Source organism: Scyliorhinus torazame, chromosome 19, assembly GCF_047496885.1.
Source record: "Scyliorhinus torazame isolate Kashiwa2021f chromosome 19, sScyTor2.1, whole genome shotgun sequence".
NCBI classification, from domain to species: domain Eukaryota; kingdom Metazoa; phylum Chordata; class Chondrichthyes; order Carcharhiniformes; family Scyliorhinidae; genus Scyliorhinus; species Scyliorhinus torazame.
This window is the reverse complement of record NC_092725.1, coordinates 115,724,791-115,746,757: the sequence shown is the minus strand read 5'-3', so window position 1 is coordinate 115,746,757 and position 21,967 is coordinate 115,724,791. Positions and strand designations below refer to the sequence as shown.

The following is a 21,967-nucleotide window of genomic DNA, read 5'->3' as shown; positions in this document are numbered from 1 at the left end:
GTACCATCGACAAAACAAATGTAAACATCAAGCATCAAAACGAACTCCTGTAACGACAAAAGAGAAACTTATTAACATAGTGGCATAAAACTTTTAGTGAGTCCAATGTTCAACCAGGCTCATAAGTCCAGCCTAGTAGATGGGCGACGAATTTGGGTTGACCGCCTCAAGGCTGGGTCAGGAACCACCGGCTGAGGAATGGGCCTGGCCACAGGCAGCAGAGGAATGGGCATGGTAGCAGGAAGCTCCACGAATTCAACAGGAACAACAGGAGGGCGTGGCACCGGCGTATGATCACGTAGTGAGCGCGGAAGCAGGCGAAGAGCCCGGTGATTGCGCCGGCGAATGGAGCCATCAGGCATGCGAACCAGGAACGAGCGGGGAGCCACGTGTCGGAGAACTTCGGCAGCCATCTGGTAGGTGGATGCGGACGTTGTCTCCAGGCGCCAAGGCAGGAAGATCAGTTGCCCGAGTGTCGTGTGCCACCTTCTGCTGAGCACGCTGCTGTCGCATCCTTTGCAGTACTGGAATGTGGTCGAGTGTAGGGACAAGAATGGATGGCACAGTGGTCCTGAGGGCGCGACCCATTAACAGCTGGGCTGGTGAGAGGCCAGTGGCTAGTGGGGCCGAGCGATAGGCCAGCAGGGCTAAGCAGAAATCCGATCCGGCATCAGCAGCCTTGCAGAGGAGCCGCTTGACGATATGAACGCCCTTTTCCGCCTTGCCGTTTGACTGGAGATGCAGAGGGCTGGACGTCACGTGTGTGAAGCCATACGAAGCAGCAAAAGAAGACCATTTTTGGCTTGCAAAACAGGGCCCATTGTCCGACATGACTGTAATCGAAATGCCATGTCGAGCGAAGGTGTCTTTGCATGCCCTTATGACAGCGGACGATGTTAAATCGTGCAGGCGTATGACCTCTGGATAATTTGAAAAGTAATCTATGATGATTACGTAGTCCCTGCCAAGCACATGAAAGAGGTCCACACCCACCCACCCAGGGGGACGTCACCAACTCATGGGGCTGAAGTGTCTCAGGGGGTTGCACCGGCTGAAACCTTTGGCAGGTGGGGCAGTTGAGCACCATGTTGGCGATGTCGTCGCTGATGCCCGGCCAGTACACAGCTTCTCGGGCCCTCCGTCTGCACTGCTCGACCCCGAGATTGCCTTCGTGCAGTTGGTCGAGGACCAGCGTGTGCATGCTGTGTGGAATCACAATCCTGTCCAGCTTTAGGAGGACACCGTCAATGACGGCCAAGTCGTCCTGGACATTGTAGAATTGTGGGCACTGTCCTTTGAGCCACCTTCCCATCATGTGGCGCATCACACGTTGTAGAAGGGGGTCAGCCGCAGTCTCCCGGCAAATACGGGCCAGACTTGAATCGACACCTGGCAGATTGGCCGATGTGAAGGCCACATGCGCTTCGACTTGACAGACGAACCCCTCCGAATCGGGCGGTGTGCTTACTGCTCTGGATAGGGCATCTGCAATGATGAGGTCCTTACCCGGGGTGTAGACCAGTTGGCAGTCGTACCTCCGGAGTTTGAGCAGGATGCGCTGGAGGCGAGGGGTCATCTCGTTCAGGTCTTTATGTATGATGCTGACCAGGGGATGATGGTCGGTTTCCATGGTAAACTGGGGGAGACCATACACGTAATTGTGGAACTTATCTATTCCGGTCAACAAACCCAGGCACTCCTTCTCGATCTGCACATAGCACTGTTCTGTGGGGGTCATGGCCCGGGAGGCATAGGCGACCGGGACCCATGATGCAGTGTCGTCCCGTTGCAGGAGTACCGCCCCAATGCCGGACTGGCTGGCATCAGTCGAGATCTTCGTATCCCGAGAGGTGTCGAAGAACGCCAATACCGGTGGGCTGTGGTGAGCTTAATTTTGAGCTCCTCCCATTCCTTCTGGTGTGCGGGCAGCCACTGGAACTCCGTGGACTTCTTAACTAGGTGGCGAAGAGCCGTTGTGTGGGAGGCAAGGTTGGGAATGAACTTCCCCAGGAAGTTGACCATGCCTAGAAAGCGTAGCACTGCTTTCTTGTCTGCCGGCTGCAGCATGGCTGTAATGGCACTCACTTTGTCTGCATCCGGACGCACTCCTGACCGGGAGATGTGGTCCCCCAGAAACTTAAGCTCAGTTTGGCCAAAGGAGCACTTTGCTCAGTTGAGGCGCAGGCTGTGTTCCCGTATCCGCGCGAAGACGCGCTGGAGACGACTGATGTGCTCCTGTGATGTAGTGGACCAGATGATGATGTCGTCAACATAGACGCGCACCCCTTCGATGCCCTCCATCATCTGTTCCATGATTCTGTGGAATATCTCGGATGCCGAGATGATGCCAAACGGCATTCTGTTATAGCAGAACCTGCCGAAAGGAGTGTTGAAGGTGCACAGCTTTAGGCTGGACTGATCCAGTTGGATCTGCCAAAAACCCTTCGAGGCATCAAGCTTTGTGAAAATTTTAGCCCGGGCCATTTCGCTCGTGATCGCCTCCCGTTTGGGTATGGGGTAGTGTTCCCTCATGATGTTGTTGTTCAGGTCTTTCGGGTCGATGCATATCCAGAGTTCGCCAGAGGGCTTTTGAACGCACACCATGGAGCTGACCCATGGCATGGGCTCCGTGACCCGGGATAGCACTCCTTGGTCCTGGAGATCCTGCAGCTGCTGCTTGAGGCGGTCTTTGAGTGGTGCTGGGACTCCACGAGGTGCGTGAATGACCGGGGTGGCATCCGGTTTGAGCCGTATTCTGTAGGTATAGGGCAGTGTGCCCATGCCTTTGAATGCCTCCTGGTTGTGGGCGAGTAGCGAGTGGAGCTGTGCCCTAAATTCAGCATCCGGGAAGTCTGACGTGCCTTCTGGAGACAGAGCGTGGACCCGCTGAACGAGATGGAGAACCTTGCACGCCGGTGCGCCTAGCAGGGAGTCCTTTGATGAACCAACAATCTCGAAGGACAGTGTGGCCGTGTACGCATTGTGCGTCACCTGGAGCTGGCAGGATCCCATGGCCGGGATAACGTTTCCGTTATAGTCGACCATCTTACAACGGGATGGCCGAATTGGTGGTCTGACCTTCAAGGCGTAGAAGGCTAACCATGCTATCAGGTTGGCGGAGGCACTAGTGTCCAAACGGAATGTGATTGGTGATCGGTTGACCGTTAGGGTGGCACACCATTCATCACCGGGATTGACATTGTTCACTGGCATCGACTGGTGGGTCCTGCTTGGAGACATCCGGTTCCTGTCGATGACCGCATCGCGGAAGGCTTCCCAGTCGTCTGTATCGCCGGTCTGTATATCGTCCGGGCATGATTCGGAGTATGGAGGCTGAATGGTCCGTATGTCCCTGCGAGACTGTCGGAATTGGGGAGCGTTGGCAGGTTGAGCTGCACGACAGCAGGCAGCGTAGTGGCCCATCTTGCCACAGCGGAGGCATTGTCGGTTCTTTGCTGGACATTGCCGCTTTAAATGTGCGGATCCACAGTTGCCACACGTCATGACGTCATGGTGTTCGTTGCGCCATCGCACATGCGCAGTTCGGTCCTGCGCAGAGCGCGCCTGCGCGTCACGTGCCTCTGCGTCGATGTCTCTTTTGGCGTGTACAAGCGCGAGAGGCTGCGAAAAGTGCGCGAAATGGCCACCCTCGTCCGGGCCCCGGGCCGGGAGGAATTCGATGGACTGGACCCGCTTGGCCTCGTAGGACCCCTGCCCTGCCGATTTGGCCGCGTAGGACCCCTGCTGTGCCGATTCGCCGCTTGGAGTTGTGAGTAGCGGCTGGTCGTGTTTTCATGGAGGACGCAGGCTTCGATGGCGGTGGCTAGGTTGAGACTTTTTAATCTTGAGGAGCTGCTGCGTAGGGTGCCTGAGGTGACCCCAAAAACTATCTGGTCCCGAATCATGGAATCGGAGGTGGCCTCGTAACCGCAGGACTGCGCAAGGATACGGAGGTGTGTAAGGAAAGATTGAAAAGGCTCATCCGTACCCTGCAGGCGCTGCTGGAAGAGGTACCTCTCGAAACTCTCATTTACCTCGACGCTGAAGTGTTGCTCAAGTTTGAGAAGGACCGTCTTGTACTTCGTTTCGTCCTCACCTTCCGCGAACCCCAGGGAGTTGTAGATGTGGATGGCGTGTTGCCCTGCCGTGGAGAGGAGGAGGGCGATTTTCCTGGTGTCCGAAGCATTCTCCCTTTCTGTGGCTTCTAGGAAGAACTGGAAGCGCTGTTTGAACAACTTCCAGTTAACGCCGAAGTTTCCAGCGATTTGGAGCGGCTGCGGCGGGCTGATGGTGTCCATGGCGCAGGATGGCGGATTCCTGAGGATGCGTAGGTAGGTCTCACAGGTACTGGATTCCAATCCTGGTACTATGCCGTGTTGGGTGCTCTGCTACACAGACGAACCAACACGGTTGCGGAAGGTACAACTCAGTTTTATTACTAACAATATTAACATCTGTAAACTGGTTACTGTGGTTCGTTCATTACCCTTTAACCTGTGGACCCAGCCCTAACACTATCTTGGAGAGGCACTCAGCACATGGTGAATATCTGAGTGGCTTGCTGTGAGCTCTGTGCCCCGAGCTGTCTCCTGCTGGAATGAATCGGAAGTGTCGTGTTCCCCGTTTTATAGTGTGTCTACTCTTGCTTGTGATGGCTGTGATGTTGCGTGTGTATTGATTGGTCCGTTGATCTGTCCATCAGTGTGTATGTGTGTTTGCACCATGATGTTTATCTGAATATCATGACACTAATGCGGTCTCCTCTACATTGGAGAGACTAAATGCAGACTGGGTGACTGCTTTGCCGAATACTTTCGGTCCGTCTGCAAGCAGGACCCAGACCTTCCTGTCGCTTACCGTTTCAACTCACCGTCCTACTCTCATGTCCACATGTCGATCCTTGGCCTGCTGCAATGTTCCAGTGAAGCCCAGCACAAACTGGAGGAACAGTACCTCTTCTTCAGAGTAGGCAAGATACAGCCTTCCACACTTAACATTGAGTTCAACAACTTCAGACTGTAAACTCTCTCCACCATCTTTATTTCTATCGATTTATTTTCATTTCTTCCATTGATCGGTTATCCCTCACCATTTGACAAAGGGTCATCTGGACTCGAAACATTCGCTCTTTTCTCTCCCTACAGATGCTGTCAGACCTGCTGAGATTTCCCAGTATTTTCTCTTTTGTTATCCCTCACCATTGTACCCCTCCCCCACTCCACGTGAGCCATTTGTTCCGAGTTGCCCTTTGACACACTGCTCACCCTTGTTCTGCCATTCACACATTCTAATCTCTTTAAGTGTCACCATCAGCACTCTTCTGAGCCTTAATCACCCCCATTTACATTCATCTTGTCTTCTGTCCACAGCATCTTTATCAATCTCCACCTATCGGTGGCCCCTATCCAGCCCCAGTGCTCCACGCTCCCCACAGCAGTATAAATCGGACCTTCTCTTCCTTGGTTATTTTTGTTTAATTCTGTGGCGGTGGCTATTTAGAGACTGTGCCTTCCATATGCTTGCAACCTTTTCTTCCAGAATTTATCCGAGCTTCATTTTAAAGAAATAATTTACATTTATGTATCCCCGTTCACCACCTCAGAACAGGGTAAAACATATCATGGCCAACAGAATATTTTTAAACCTTAAACTAAAATTTAAATGCAGTGTGGTTCCTGTTTTCGGGTAGGGAGATAGTTTGCATGCAGCAATGTTCCACAAACAGCAAAACGATAAATTACTAGATTAGGAAAAACATAATGTTAGCGGAGGGATAAATGAACTCCTCTGCTCTTCAAATAGCGCCATAGGCTTACCCGAGAGGGAAGACAAAGCCTTGTGGTAATGTCTCACTGAAAAGATGGGACGTCTAACAATCTAGCATTTCCTCAGTACTGCACTGAAGTGTCAGCCATGATGGTGCACTCAAATCTTGGAAGCAGGGCTTGCACCCATAGGCACCTGACTCAGCTACCAGTGAGTGAAGATTGGTACCTTTTTAACAACATAATTTTCTCGAACTGCTACAATAATGGTGCTCTCATTATGATGTTGGAGAGGGAATTGGGCGGCATGTGGAGCAGTGGTTAGCACTGGACTGCGGCGCTGAGGACCCGGGTTCGAATCCTGGCCCTGGGTCACTGTCCGTGTGTGGTTTGCACATTCTCCCCATGACTTAGTGGGTCTCACCCCCACAACCCAAAGATGTGCAGGTTAGGTGGATTGGCCACGCTAAATTACCACTAAAATTGGAGAAAAAAATTGGGTTCTCTAAATTTGTTTTAAAAAATGTTGGACAGGGAATTTTAGGATATTGACCCAGAGGTAATGAAGGAATCGCAAAATGGGTGTGATAGATCAAAGCGAAGCAGTGGCAGACCTTTAAGGGGATACTTCAGAATACGCAGAATAAGTATATTCCTAGGGTGGTGCAGTGGTTAGCACTGCTGTCTATGGAGCTGAGTACCCAGGTTCGGATCCCAGCCCCGGGTCACTGTCCGTGTTGGTGCCTTTTTGGATCTGCTGTAAATATGGCAGTCAGTGGGGTTGCCCTCCTTCCTTTGGATGTCTACATTCTAATGCTCAGAGTCGCCAGGTATCAAATGATACCACCACAAGTTTCAACCAGCTATCGATCAAAGAGCCAAACACCAGTTAGTTAGTTCAAGGTCAAGGGTACTTTATTTACATACAATTAATCATGCAACATAAACTCTACTAGTTAAACTACACCTATCGACTATGACAACCTGTACTTCAGGCACCCGGCTTAGGTCAGAGGAACAGTAACCGTTGTTCGATTCTGGATCTATCGGGTCTGTAGAAGTAACTGCTGCTCAGCTAGGCTCCTCCGTCTGGTAGCGGGCGTTGAACTTGAACTTGCTTCTGGTGGTGCTGCAATTGGAGGTAGATGTTGCCGGGGCGCCAGGTCCAAGAGAGGCCGAACACGTGGTGGTCTCTCTTTTTATCCTTGGGGGTTTTCGCACTCTTTTGGGCGGTCCTTCAGTTTGGACCCCACTAATTGGGTGATTCCTGATCACGATGTTCGATTCGAATCAATAAAGGGGCGGGTGCCTTGATGTCTGGACGTGTCCTAAGCGGTCATTGACCCTGTTGTTTACGCTTCCCGAGTACAGGGAGTGGCGCCGAAATGTCTGTGACTGTACCGGTTGCTCTAGTATCAGTCCTTTGTCTGGCGGGGATGGGCCATCAAATGCTAATCGGTCCATCAAATGCTAATCGGTTGGGGTTTTGATACCGTTTGGATTCCTTACTTCGCAAATATACATTTTCAGGCTCCGAGCCTGCCTGAATCTCGCATTATCCATTTTTCCCGCTATGCTTTGCGCCCTTCCCTATTCCTGGTTGTAAGTGGCCATCTCAGATGGCTACAGTGTGGAGTTTGCACATTCTCCCCATGTCTGCCTGGGTTTCGCCCCCACAAGCCAAAGATGTGCAGAGTAGGTGGATTGGGCACGCAAAGTTGCCCCTAAATTGGTTAAAAAAAATAATTGGGTACACTAAATTTATAAAGAAAAAGTATATTCCTACTTTCAAGAAAGATTCTAAGGGATGGGCCCACCATCCATAGTTAACTAAAAGTTAAGGAAAAAGCATATAACTATTCCATAATGAGTGGCAGGTCAGATGATTGGCCAGAATATAAAGAACGGCAGAGAATGTCTAAAAGGTTAATCAGGAGAAAGAAATTAGAGTATGAGTGGAAGCTAGCTAGAAACGTAAAAACAGATAGCAAGGGTTTCTACGGATATTTAGAAAGGAGGAGAGCAAGTAAAGTGAGTGTTGGTCCTCCAGAGAGTGAAAAGCAGGAGTTAATCGTAGATAATAAGGAAATGGCAGATGCAATGCACAAATACTTTGCTTCTGTCTCACTATAGAAGATAATAAAATATTTCAGTATTAGCTGTAGATCAGGGGGTGAGAGGGAGAGGGGAACTTCTTCAGAGAGACTTACGGACTTTGGTGGGAAGGGATGTTACAGCCACCACGAGAGCCAGGGAGGCAACCTGATTAATCTCCCTGTGAGCCTCGAGGAGTAACAGCTCCTCCGCTGAGGGACGGAGGCCCATCAGCGGGCTAATTAATTCAGCACCATTAAAGCGGGCTCAGGTATGCTGTCCTTACCTGGTATGGCCTACATGTGACTACAGGTCCACAGCACTGTGTAAAGGATTTTATTCAGGCATTACATAAAAAACAAACCGAAGCAGAAGCAAAATTATATCACATTATAAATAACCAACACCCACTCTCTCCCTCCGCCCTGCACTCTCGGCACCTTCACCCGTCCTGCCTCCCCCATTTTAACCCCCTTAGCCCCCGCTCCCCCCTCCCCTTTTGCTGACTCGTCAATCCTCCTTCAAGAAGTCAATGAACGGCTTCCAGCTCCGAGCGAACCCATCAACTGACCCCCTCAGAACGAGGGTGGGCACCACCACAAATCAGGACCACCGGCATTTCCTCCAGCTTCCCACTCACCATCACGAACCTCACCCCCCCCCCACCACCCCCCCCCCCCCCCCGATCCTCCACAATGCTCCCCACCTCGAACCCCACCCGCTTATTCACCAGCACCGCCACCCCCCTTGTTTTCATGTCCAGTCCCGAGTGGGACACCTGTCCTTGTCTGACCCTCTGGGCTGGATTCTCCGCCGGCCGGACGCTCCGTTTTGCCAGACGCCCGGGGGTGTCCCGACGGCGTGGGGTTGCCTCACAATGGTGAACCCCCATTGACCTGTTGGCAAAACGGAGCATCCCGCCGACGGGTTGAACCAGAAATCTGGCGCGGCGGGACGGAGAAACCGCCCCTTATCTTTAAGTGCGTCTCTTGCAAAAAGGTCATTTCCGCCTTCAAACTCCCCAGGTGTGCGAACACATGTGTCCGTTTGACCGGCCCATTCAGCCCCCTCACATTCCACATGACCAGTCTGGTCAAGGCCCCCCCCCCCCCCCACGACCAACCGTATCCTTTTTTGGGCCAGCCCCAGTCAGTGTCACGTGACTCTCCCGTCCAGCCCTCGGATGTCCACCGTCTTCACTCCCTTTCCAACTGCGCCACAGCAACCACGCCCTTGTCAGCAACCCTTCCCCCCTCCCAAACAAAGCAACAAACCCACCCCTCGCCTACACCCCTCGCCTACACCTACCTCCTGACAACTCCCCGCTGCACTCCCATTAACCAGCCCCCCCAGCTAGCATAGTGGCCCCCAGCCCATGGCTTCCGAACCCCCTACCCCCCCAATTCCCCATCCCCTCTATCCACGCTCCCAAAAAACAGAACAGGTGCACTCACCCCTGACGTCCCCCCCCACCCCCCCCCCCCCCCCCACAGAGGGACCTGCCCTCCAAATACCCCGCCATCAAAACCAAACAAACATTTCAAGGGGAAAAGATTCCTGAGAACAAAAAACATTCCTCACAAACTCCTCTAAAGTCGGCCCAATGGTTAGCACTGCTGCTTCACGGCGCTGAGGTCCCGGGTTCGATCCTGGCCCCGGGTCACTGTCCGTGGGGAGTTTGCACATTCTCCCAGTGTCTGCGTGGGTCTGACCCCCACAAACCAAAAGATGTGCAGGGTAGGTGGATCGGCCATGCTAAATTGCCCCTTAATTGGAAAATAATAATTGGGCACTCTAAATTTATTTTTTAAATTATACGAGCCGGTCTCCGCACCTTCGATGTTTTCGGGCATCCCCACAATCCTCAAATTCTGCCTTCTGGAGCTCTTCTCCAGATCCTCCACTTTCTCCTTCAGCCTCTTCTGGGTCTCCCGCATCACCCCCACCCCGGCCACCAATGAGGCCAACTGCTCCTCGAGCTCCCCCACCGCCTCCTCCACTTTCTGGATCGCTCGGCCCTGGGACTCGAGCCGCTGCTCCACTCTCACGATACCTGCTTTAACCGACTCCACCGCCATGGCCAGGTCCTCCAGCGCCTCCTTCCTCTGTTGGCTGAACTTAGCATTCAGAAATTCCACCAGCTGCTCCGTTGGCCACTGGGCGGGCAGAACGGGCCCTCTGCCCTCCGCCATCTTTACCTATGGCACACCCCGAAGACTCTCCTGCTCCAACAGTTCTTTTCTTCTGGGTGGGTTCCTGGGTTACGGGGATAGGGTGGAGGTTTGGGCTTGGGTAGGCTGCTCTTTCCAAGGGCTGGTGCAGACCTGATGGGCCGAATGGCCTCCTTCTGCACTGAGGAATCTGTGATTCTGGCTCCACTCCTTGTTCGTGGATCCATCCACCAGCCACACCAGAGGAGTTTCACTTTCTCCTGGCACTCCTCTTTCCATCCAAAACTTCGCCCTTCAGACGGGGAAAGGAACAGAAAATACCACCTTGAGAGTGGGAGCCACCAAATGTGCGACCACTCATTCCATGGCCGCCACCGGAAGTCCCCAACATGTTTGACTCTTTAAAAAAAATGTTTTTTTACAGTACCCAATTAATTTTTTCCAATTAAGGGGCAATTTAGTGTGGCCAATCCACCTACCCTGCATATCTTTTGGGTTGTGGGGGGCGAAACCCACGCAAACACGGGGAGAAGGTGCAAACTCCGCACGGACAGTGACCCAGAGCCGGGATCGAACCTGGGACCTCGGCGCCGTGAGACACAAGGCTAGCCCACTGCACCACCGTGCTGCCCGAACATGTTTGACTCTTAAACCCTCCGTTGCCAGTGACACCCGCATCTCATGAAAGACTAAAGGGAACAAATGGAACTGAGAAACAACATTGCTCTCAAGTTGATATTTTTGGCAGGGCATGCAAAGGTTTGGTGAGACAATAGTTCAGTGTGAGAGCTGTAGCATCATGTAACGTTCTTTATCCTGCTGTACTGGAGAACCCACAGAAGAACAATGACTCATTATATTATTGATAAATTGTTATGTTTTAATGGTGCATCCAAATCCAGCAATCATTTTCATTTCTGATAATGCAGCAATGCTCTTAAATTATATGACCCTGAAAGTAGCTTCATAAACATCAGTAAGATTGATGGTATATTTTCTACTTCTGGAAGTATATTTTGAGCATTCAAAAATCTGAAAAATGCAGCATTTTGACACAATATAAACATCTCTTGCAATTGAATGATATAAAACAATGGTGCCCTCTGGTGGTGACTGGAGTATATGCAATAGTTAAAAATTTCCACCATGATTAGATGTGGCCCTCCTAGAGGATCAGGGAGTTCTGTGAACTCATAGTCGTGGCCATTGAAGAGTACATTGGGTTTAACAGGAATGGATCAGTCCCTCCCTCCACGTTATGGGAGTCGGTGATAAGAGGAGAGGTAATCTTGTATAAAGCTCACTTAGACAGGGCAGAGAGGGCACAGCGGCAGCATTTGGTGGAAACAGACCATTGCTACTCGGAGGATCGTACCCCAGAGCTGCTTACAACTAGGACGCAGCTCCAAGTGCAGTTTGAGTTGGTATCCACCGGAAATGCTGTGAGACAGCTGCGATGCGCGGGGGGGGGGGGGTTGTTGTGGATGAGCATGGGGAGAAGGCTGAGGCGGCCTCCCGGGAGATTGTACAGGTCAGAGACTCAAGGGGCAGGTTAGTGAATGCACTGAGGGAAGTCAGTGCAGCATTTGAGACTTTCCATAAGGATCTTTATTAGGTCAGAGCCTCCGGAGGGTGTGTTGGACATGCTGCGATTTCTAGTCAGGTTGCCCTTCCTGAAAGTAGAGGGGGGAAATAGGGAGGAGATGGAGCAAGGCTCAGGGGAGGTGCTGAGGGCGATTGGGTCGATGTAGGCGGGTAAGGCTCTGGGCACTGATGGGTATCCCGTTGAGTTTTACAAAGGATTTTCAGACCAGCTGGTGCCAATAATGGCAGATATGTTCAAAGATGCTTTAGCTCGAACTTCCCTACCTGATACACACTTTCACAGGCCTCCATCTCCCTCATCTTAAAGAAAGATACGGACCCCACAGAGTGCGGTTCCTGCAGGCCCATTTCACTGCTGGATGCTCTGTTTCCCTCCCTATTCCATGGTCAGCTCAGAAGTTCATCAACTTTGTGAGCCAATCTTTTCTGAGCTGGAGCGTGCATCAGCAAATCTAACCATTGGTAGATGCTGTAAGTGACCTGCTTCTGTAAAATCTGACCCCAAATTGAATAAAGTCGAACAATTCTGATAGAATTTTTTTCGAGGTGGTGACTAGGTGTGTAGATGAGGGCAGTGCAGCTGTTGTAGTCCACATGGACTTCAGTACAGCTTTTCACAAGGTCCTGCATGGGGGACTGGTCAGGAAGGTAAAAGCCCACGAGACTCAGAGCAATTTGGCAATGTGGATCCAAATTGGCTCAGGGACAGGAGGCAGAGGGTAATTGTTGAAGGTTGTTTCTGTGACTGGAAGTCTGTGCCCCGGTGGTATATCACAGGGATTGTTGCTGGTCCCCTTGCTGTTTGTGGCGTGCATTAATGATCTAGATATGAAAGTAGGAGATACGATTGGGAGTTCGCAGATTACATAAAAATTGTGCGGGGTGGTAAGTAGCGATGGGAAAAGCCTTAGATTGCAGCATGATGTACATGAACTGGTCAGATGGACAGAACATTGGTAAATAATTTAACCTGAAAAGTATGAGGTAATGTATTTTGAGAGGACTAACGGGGCAAGGGAATACACCTGGGGCAGCACGGTGGCACAGTGGTTAGCACTGTTGCTTCACCGCTCCAGGGTCACAGGTTCGATTCCCGGCTTGGGTCACTGTCTGTGTGGAGTCTGCACGTTCTCCCTATGTCTGCGCGGGTTTACTCCGGTTTCCTCCCACAAGTCCTGAAAGACGCGCTGTTAGGGAATTTGGACATTCTGAATTCTCTCTGTGTACCCGAACATGCGCCGGAATGTTGCGACGAGGGGCTTTTTACAGTAACTTCATTGCAGTGTTAATGTAAGCCTACTTGTGACAATAGTAAAGATTATTATTAATTATTATAAGAGCTGTGGGGCAGCAGTACGAACCACCATGGCACCCCAGGAAAGAGATGATAATCCGATGACCTGTTTTTTGTGATGTTGATTGTGGATTAAATCCAGGACACCGGGAATAACTCTCCTGTTCTCCTAAATAGCGATGAAAACATTTATTCATCCAATGGGTTACAACTGACCTTGTGAATAATTGGATGGAACCAGTTGGGCCAATTCTGGGCAGGCTCAAATGCATACAGTTGTTAGAATGTTACATGTTCCATCTTGGAATTCCATATGGTCAGGGCAACCTTGCAAATTGCAATAAAACAGGAATTTCTATGAAGCAGGAAGGAATGGAAATTGAGGCTAGTTCTGTGTATAACCATGTACATAATGCTGTTACCAGACTCCTAAATGACCTCTTATGGACTGACCTCATTAACACTACACCCTGTATGCTTCGTCCGATGTCGGTGCTAATTTAGTTACATTGTACACCTTGTGTTGCCCTATTATGTATTTTCTTTTATTCCCTTTTCTTCCCATGTACTTAAAGATCTGTTGAGCTGCTCGCAGAAAAATACTTTTCACTGTACCTCGGTACACGTGACAATAAACAAATCCAAATCGAAATGTGGCGATGCCGGTGTTGGACTGGGGTGAGCACAGTAAGAAGTCTTACAACACCAGGTTAAAGTCCAACAGGTTTGTTTCAAACACTAGCTTTCGGAGCACTGCTCCTTCCTCAGGTTAATGAAGAGGTATGTTCCAGAAACATATATATAGACAAAGTCAAAGATGCAAGATGATACTTTGAAGGTGAGAATTTGCAGGTAATTAAGTCTTTACAGATCCAGGGAGAGGGGTAACCCCAGGTTAAAGAGGTGTGAATTGTCTCAAGCCAGGACAGTTGGTAGGATTTCGCAAGCCCAGGCCAGATGGTGGGGGGTGAATGTAATGCGACATAAACCCAAGGTCCCGGTTGAGGCCGTACTCATGTGTGCGGAACTTGGCTATAAGTTTCTGCTTGGCGATTCTGCGTTGTCGCGCATCCTGGAGGCCGCCTTGGAGAACGCTTACCCGGAGATCAGAGGCTGAATGCCCTTGACTGCTGAAGTGTTCCCCGACTGGAAGGGAACATTCCTGCCTGGCAATTGTCGCGCGACGTCCGTTCATCCGTTGTCGCAGCGACTGATGAATCTGGCATTGACGCGACTCCTGACGGCTTGAGCATACATGTCGAGTCTAAGGCAGCGGCCTTCCGGAGGGGTCCAATTCGACTCTTTCCTCTTCGGTTGCCACACCGCAGATCTCTCGGTCTGCTGTTCCGGTTCATTGGTTGTCTAATTGGTTTCGCTGTCGGTCTCTTGGGGTCTGTGGAAGAACTCCTGGACCCTCATTCGCCTGGTAAATTCCTCCGTGTCTGCTGCGAGACTGATGGGGTCCATTTTGGTGGTGGTGCAGAAATTGAGCCCTCTGCTGAGGACTTGATTTCGTCTGGTTGAAGGGTGTAGTCCGAGAAGTTGACAATAGATTTCCCTGTGTTGTTTTCTACTGTGGTACCGGGGAGGCTTGGTTGCTGCTGGTGGTGATGCCGGGTTTCTCAAGCTTCCTGTTCTTGGTGTGCATATAGGTGGCATAGTATCGTTGTCTCATCTGTTTGGTGATGTTCCGCAGCTGGTCTGCTGCGTCCTGAGCGCAAGTTGAGAATACGGACTCTATCTTGGTTTCCAGGTTGCGGCGTCTGCTGTAGAGCTGGTGTACGAGGTTGTTGAGGAGTGTGAGAGAGGTGCGACGGCAGAGTCTCTCAGCGTAGTCTGTGTTGTAGGTCGACTTGAGTGGGTTTGTGATCTGTAGCCCTTTTGGGATCTTGTCTGCTTTCTTGCATCTTTGTAGAAACTTAATGTCAATGTCCATATGCGCGATCTTCTTGGAGATCCGCTCCACTTTGAGCCGACAGTTTGCGGTGTCGATGGTAGCCATGATGTGGAGATCTGGCGTTGGACTGGGGTGAGCCCAGTAAGAAGTCTTACAACACCAGGTTAAAGTCCAACAGGTTTGTTTCAAATCACTAGCTTTCGGAGCACTGCTCCTTCCTCAGGTGAATGAAGAGGTAGGTTCCAGAAACATAGATAAAGTCAAAGATGAAGACGATACTTTGAATGTGAGCATTTGCAGGTAATTAAGTCTTTGCAGATCCAGAGATGGGGTAACCCCAGGTTAACGAGGTGTGAATTGTCTCAAGCCAGGACAGCTGGTCGGATTTCGCAAGCCCAGGCCAAATGGTGGGGGATGAATGTAATGCGACATGAATCCAAGGTCCCGGTTGAGGCTGTACACGTGTGCGGAACTTGGCGAAAAGCTTCTGCTCGGCGATTCTGCGTTGTCGCGCGTCCTGAAGGCCGCCTTGGAGAACGCTAACCTGGAGATCAGAGGATGAAAGCCCTTGACTGCTGAAGTGTTCCCTGACTGGAAGGGAACGTTCCTGCCTGGCAATTGTCACTCTATGTCCGTTCATTTGTTGTTGCAGCGTCTGCATGGTCTCACCAATGTACCACGCTTCGGGACATTCTTTCCTGCAGCGTATGAGGTAGACAACGTTGGCCGAGTCACACGAGTATGTACCGCGTACCTGGTGGGTGGTGTTCTCACGTGTAATGGTTGTACCCATGGCAATGATCTGGCTCGTCTTGCAGAGATTGCCATCTCAGGGTTGTGTGTTGTCGTGGTCGCTGTTCTTAAGGCTGGGTAGTTTGCTGCAAACAATGGTTTGTTTGAGGTTGCGCGGTTGTTTGAAGGCAAGTAGTGGGGGTGTGGGGATGACCTTGGCAAGATATTCAACTTCATCGATGACGTGTTGAAGGCTGCGAAGTAGATGTTGTAGTTTCTCCGCTCTGGGGAAGTATTGGACGACGAAGGGTACTCTGTTGGTTGTGTCCCGTGTTTGTCTACTGAGGAGGTTGGTGCGTTTTTTTGCTGTGGCGCGTTGGAACTGTCGATCGATGAGTCGAGCGCCATATCCCATTTGTACGAGGGCATCTTTCAACGTCTGTAGATGTCTGTTACGTTCCTCCTCGTCTGAGCAGATCCTATGTATACGGAGGGCTTGTCCAGAGGGGATGGCTTCTTTAATGTGTTTAGGGTGGAAGCTGAAGTGGAGCATCGTGAGGTTATCCGTGGGCTTGCGGTAAAGCGAAGTGCTGAGGTGACCGTCCTTGATGGAGATGAGTGTGTCCAAGAATGCAACGATTTTGGAGAGTAGTCTATGGTGAGTCTGATGATGGGATGGAACTTATTGATGTCATCATGTAGTTGTTTCAGTGATTCTTCGCCGTGGATCCGATGTAATCTGATGTATAACGTCAGTTGAAGGTCCTGTGCGGTGAGGAGGTCTTGTTCAAACTTGTGCATGAAGATGTTGGCATATTGAAGTGCGAATCCCCATGGCTGTTCTGTGCCCCTGGATGAAGAACTTGTTGTCGAAGGTGAAGATGTTGTGATCCAGAATGAAGCGGATGAGTTGTAGAATTGCGCCTGGAGATTGGCAGTTGTCGGTGTTGAGTACTGAGGCTGTTGCAGCAATGCCGTCCTCATGGGGGATGCTGGTGTAGAGTGCCGAGACGTCCATTGTGATGAGGAATGTTCTTGGTTCAACTGGTCCATGGGTGCTGAGTTTCTGTAAGAAGCCTGTCGTGTCGTGACAGAAGCTAGGCATTTCCTGTATGGTGGGTTTCAAGATGCCCTCGATGTAACCAGAGAGGTTCTCACACAGGGTCCCATTGCCTGATATGATAGGACGGCCTGGTGTGTTGGCCTTGTGTATTTTCGGGAGGCAGTAGAGATCTTCAACGTGGGATGAGCGCATGTAGGTTGCTCTGAAGGTCTGGATCCAAGGTCTTGATCAGTCTGTTGAGTTGGCGGGTGTGTTCCTTGGTCGGATCTGCGGGTAACTGTCTGTAGTGTTCCTATTTGTCGAGTTGTCGGTACACTTCTTTGCAGTAGTCCGTTCTGTTCAGTATGATGGAGGCCCCTCCTTTGTCTGCTGGTTTGATGACGATGCTGCGGTTGGTCTTGAGAGCACGGATGGTGTTGTGTTGTGCTTGGATGATGTTCGTGCTGTCTTGTGAATGCGACTGATGAATCTGGCATTGACGCGACTCCTGACGGCTTGAGCATACCTGTCGAGTCTAGGGCAGCGTCCTTCCAGAGGGGTCCAATTCGACTCTTTCCTCTTCGGTTGATTTCTCGGTCTGCTGTTCCCGTTCATTGGTTGTCTCATTGGGTTCGCTCCACACACATGAGTACGGCCTCAACTGAGACCTAGGATTTATCCCCCATTACATTCATCCCCCACCAGGAATACTAAGAGGAATAAAAAGGGAAGTGAAAACATTAATGGTGAGCGACGCGGCAGGTTGTTACATGAAGATATGGGTTCAACGACAAGGAAAATTAGGAGAAAGGTTAAGAGGAAATATAACTTAGGAGAGGTTACTGATCGAGGTGTTAAGATTCAGAACAGAGGTAAAAAAGCCAACATAAGTGTACTTTACCTGAATGCTCGTAGTATTCGGAATAAGGTAAATGAATTGATGGCGCAAATCATTGTGAATGATTATGATTTAGTGGCCATTACTGAAACATGGTTAAAGGATGGTCACGACTGGGAGTTAAATATCCGAGGGTATCAAACTATTCGGAAGGACAGAGTGGATGGTACGGGAGGTGGAGTAGCTCTGTTATTTACGGATGACATCCGGGCAACAGTAAGGGATGACATCGGTGCTATGGAGGATAAGGTTGAATCCATTTGGGTGGAAATCAGGAATAGTAAGGCGAAAAAGTCACTGATAGGAGTAGTCTATAGGCCACCAAATAGTAACATTACGGTGGGGCAGGCAATAAACAAAAAAAATAACTGATGCATGTAGAAATGGTACAGCAGTTATTAAGGGGGATTTTAATCTACATATCGACTGGTTTAGTCAGGTCGGTCAAGGCAGCATTGAGGAGGAGTTTATAGAATGTATCCGCGATAGTTTCCTCGAACAGTATGTAATGGAACCTACGAGGGAACAAGCGGTCCTAGATCTGGTCCTGTGTAATGAGACAGGATTGATTCAGGATCTCATAGTTAGGGATCCTCTCGGAAGGAGCGATCACAATATGGTGGAATTTAAAATACAGATGGAGGGTGAGAAGGTAAAATCAAGCACTAGTGTTTTGTGCTTAAACAAAGGAGATTACAATGGGATGAGAGAAGAACTAGCTAAGGTAGACTGGGAGCAAAGACTTTATGGTGAAACAGTTGAGGAACAGTGGAGAACCTTCCAAGTGATTTTTAACAGTGCTCAGCAAAGGTTTATACCAACAAAAAGGAAGGACGGTAAAAAGAGGGAAAATCGGCCGTGGATATCAAACGAAATAAGGGAGAGTATCAAATTGAAGGAAAAAACATACAAAGTAGCAAAGATCAGTGGGAGACTAGAGGACTGGGAAATCTTTAGCGGGCAACAGAAAGCTACTAAAAAAGCTATAAAGAAGAGCAAGATAGATTATGAGAGTAAACTTGCTCAGAATATAAAAACAGATAGTAAAAGTTTCTACAAATATACAAAACAAAAAAGAGTGGCTAAGGTAAATATTGGTCCTTTAGAGGATGAGAAGGGAGATTTAATAATGGGAGATGAGGAAATGGCTGAGGAACTGAACAGGTTTTTTGGGTCGGTCTTCACAGTGGAAGACACAAATAACATGCCAGTGACTGATGGAAATGAGGCTATGACAGGTGAGGACCTTGAGAGGATTGTTATCACCAAGGAGGTAGTAATGGGTAAGCTAATGGGGCTAAAGGTAGACAAGTCTCCTGGACCTGATGGAATGCATCCCAGAGTGCTAAAAGAGATGGTTAGGGAAATTGCAAATGCACTAGTGATAATTTACCAAAATTCACTCGACTCTGGGGTGGTCCCGGCGGATTGGAAATTAGCAAACGTGACACCACTGTTTAAAAAAGGAGGTAGGCAGAAAGTGGGTAATTATAGGCCAGTGAGTTTAACTTCGGTAGTAGGGAAGATGCTGGAATCTATCATCAAGGAAGAAATAGCGAGGCATCTGAATGGAAATTGTCCCATTGGGCAGACGCAGCATGGGTTCATAAAGGGCAGGTCATGCCTAACTAATTTGGTGGAATTTTTTGAGGACATTAACAGTGCGGTAGATAACGGGGAGCCAATGGATGTGGTATATCTGGATTTCCAGAAAGCCTTTGACAAGGTGCCACACAAAAGGTTGCTGCATAAGATAAAGATGCATGGCATTAAGGGGAAAGTAGTAGCATGGATAGAGGATTGGTTAATTAATAGAAAGCAAAGAGTGGGGATTAATGGGTGTTTCTCTGGTTGGCAATCAGTAGCTAGTGGTGTCCCTCAGGGATCAGTGTTGGGCCCATAACTGTTCACAATTTACATAGATGATTTGGATTTGGGGACCAAGGGCAATGTGTCCAAGTTTGCAGACGACACTAAGGTGAGTGGTAAAGCAAAAAGTGCAGAGGATACTGGAAGTCTGCAGAGGGATTTGGATAGGCTAAGTGAATGGGCTAGGGTCTGGTAGATGGAATACAATGTTGACAAATGTGAGGTTATCCATTTTGGTAGGAATAACAGCAAAAGGGATTATTATTTAAATGATAAAATATTAAAACATGCTGCTGTGCAGAGAGACCTGGGTGTGCTAGTGCATGAGTCGCAAAAAGTTGGTTTGCAGGTGCAACAGGTGATTAAGAAGGCAAATGGAATTTTGTCCTTCATTGCTAGAGGGATGGAGTTTAAGACTAGGGAGGTTATTGTATAAGGTGTTAGTGAGGCCACACCTGGAGTATTCTGTTCAGTTTTGGTCTCCTTACTTGACAAAGGACATACTGGCACTGGTGGGTGTGCAGAGGAGATTCACTAGGTTAATCCCAGAGTTGAAGGGGTTGGATTACGAGGAGAGGTTGAGTAGACTGGGACTGTACTCGTTGGAATTTAGAAGGATGAGGGGGGATCTTATAGAAACATATAAGATTATGAAGGGAATAGATAGGATAGATGCGGGCAGGTTGTTTCCACTGGCGGGTGAAAGCAGAACTAGGGGGCATAGCCTCCAAATAAGGGGAAGTAGATTTAGGACTGAGTTTAGGAGGAACTTCTTCACCCAAAGGGTTGTGAATCTATGGAATTCCTTGCCCAGTGAAGCAGTAGACGCTCCTTCATCCAATGTTTTTAAGATAAAGACAGATAGTTTTTTGAAGAATAATGGGATTAAGGGGTATGGTGTTCGGGCCGGAAAGTGGAGCTGAGTCCACAAAAGATCAGCCATGATCTCATTGAATGGAGGAGCAGGCTCGAGGGGTCAGATGGCCTACTCCTGCTCCTAGTTCTTATGTTATCTGGCCTGGGCTTGCGGAATCTTACCAACTGTCCTGGCTTGAGACAATTCACACCTCTTTAACGTGGGGTTATACCTCTCTCTGGATCTGTAAAGACTTAATTACCTGCAAATGCTTGCATTCTAAGCATTATCTGGCATCTTTGACTTTGTCTATATATATGTTTCTGGAACATACCTCTTCATTCACTTGAGGACGGAGCAGTGCTCCGAAAGCTAGTGATTTGAAACAAACCTGTTGGACTTTAACCTGGTGTTGTCAGACTTCTTACTGTACATAACAACATCCAATTGGCAACATACATACAAGGCTCTTCAATAAGGGTCAAAAGAATATAACACGCGAGTTGTATAGCACAAACAATTGACTATGGCAAGTACGGGGTTAGATTGTCAGCCCTGCCCACTACGCTTTCTCTTCATGAACCATAAAGAGTGTTAGGCTGATGTCAGCCTGGATCCAGTCTACAGACTCAGTTCTAAATCTAAATGACTTGTTGTTTAAATTACAGTAAGGAAGGAGATTCTGTTTTATTCATCCAGAAGGGTATTCATGTTAGGCCGATCATAATATCTGGTCACTGATTGAATGTAGTGATATAATGGGAACAATCCTAGCTATGCTGAACATTACTATGGTGCTAAATTACTCAGACAATACTATGTGTCAAACAGCTGTGGTAGTAAGTAAAGTAAAGTTGCCATTGTCCCAGATGACCACAGGCATTCTCCCCTTTGAGGGGGAGAGCTGACTGGTGGTGATTTAACCTGAGGATCACCACACCTCAGGCAAGGGGCAAGGTTGAGAAGGCAGGGCCTTCATGAATAACCTCAGTCGGTACGGGAATTGAACCTGCGCTGTTGGGCTCGCTCTGCATCACAAACCAGCTGTCTAGCCAACTGAGCTAAACCGGCTCCCAGCTGTAGTAGAAATCAAGAGAATAGGAAGTAAGTATGAAAAGAGGAAATATGAGAAATTGGAAGAACATTGACATTGACAGGGTGAATAATGTTAACTGTTTATTAATTGATAAGTAACTTACGATTTTGAGACAGTAAGGGTAATGGTGTAGAAGGGTTATATTGACTTTTTTTTCCTTCAAGGAAAGGCAGAGCTGATTACATTATTGATCTTGGAAAAAGAAAATTGGGGCCAGGCATGAGGTTGGTCATGCCATCTATTTGATTTGCCTGTATTAGATTGAAAGAGGAAGTAGATAGAAAGTAAATGTGGAAGAGCATGAACGGAGAATGTGCAGTTTTTAAATGGGGAAACTAACCAAGAGGGGTGTAGTGAAATTATTTATTTAACCAATGTTAGGATCTGAAAACTTCCGTGAGGTGTGGGTTGGAATTACTTATTTACAACTGCCAGGGAATGGATGAACCGATTGAAGAGGGATCCTTGTTTCTACCGTCAGTATTGTTCATAATGAGTTGGAATAAAACGTAAGCAAGTATTGTTCCAAGTTGTCCTTTAACACACTGCTTAGCTCTGTTAATATGTCACCTTCAGCACCCGTCTTAGTCATTATCATCACCATTTACATTCCCTTTGTCTTTAGTCGTCCGACCTCCCCCCGGCACA

General features: G+C 49.0%; 1 protein-coding gene across 3 annotated transcripts in view; it reads left to right on the top strand.

Annotated features, from left to right (window-relative positions):
• Positions 1 to 21,967, top strand: part of tmem117 (transmembrane protein 117) — a 476,044-nt gene that overhangs the window by 31,209 nt on the left and 422,868 nt on the right. The window contains exon 1 of one of the 3 annotated variants that reach the window (XM_072485069.1): positions 11,184 to 11,313. The exons of the other annotated variants lie outside the window; for them this stretch is intronic. Coding sequence (XP_072341170.1) covers positions 11,289 to 11,313 — 25 coding nt within the window. The 5' untranslated portion in view covers positions 11,184 to 11,288. Of the gene's footprint in view, positions 1 to 11,183; positions 11,314 to 21,967 lie in introns of those variants that run through there. 3 annotated transcript variants of the gene reach the window in all.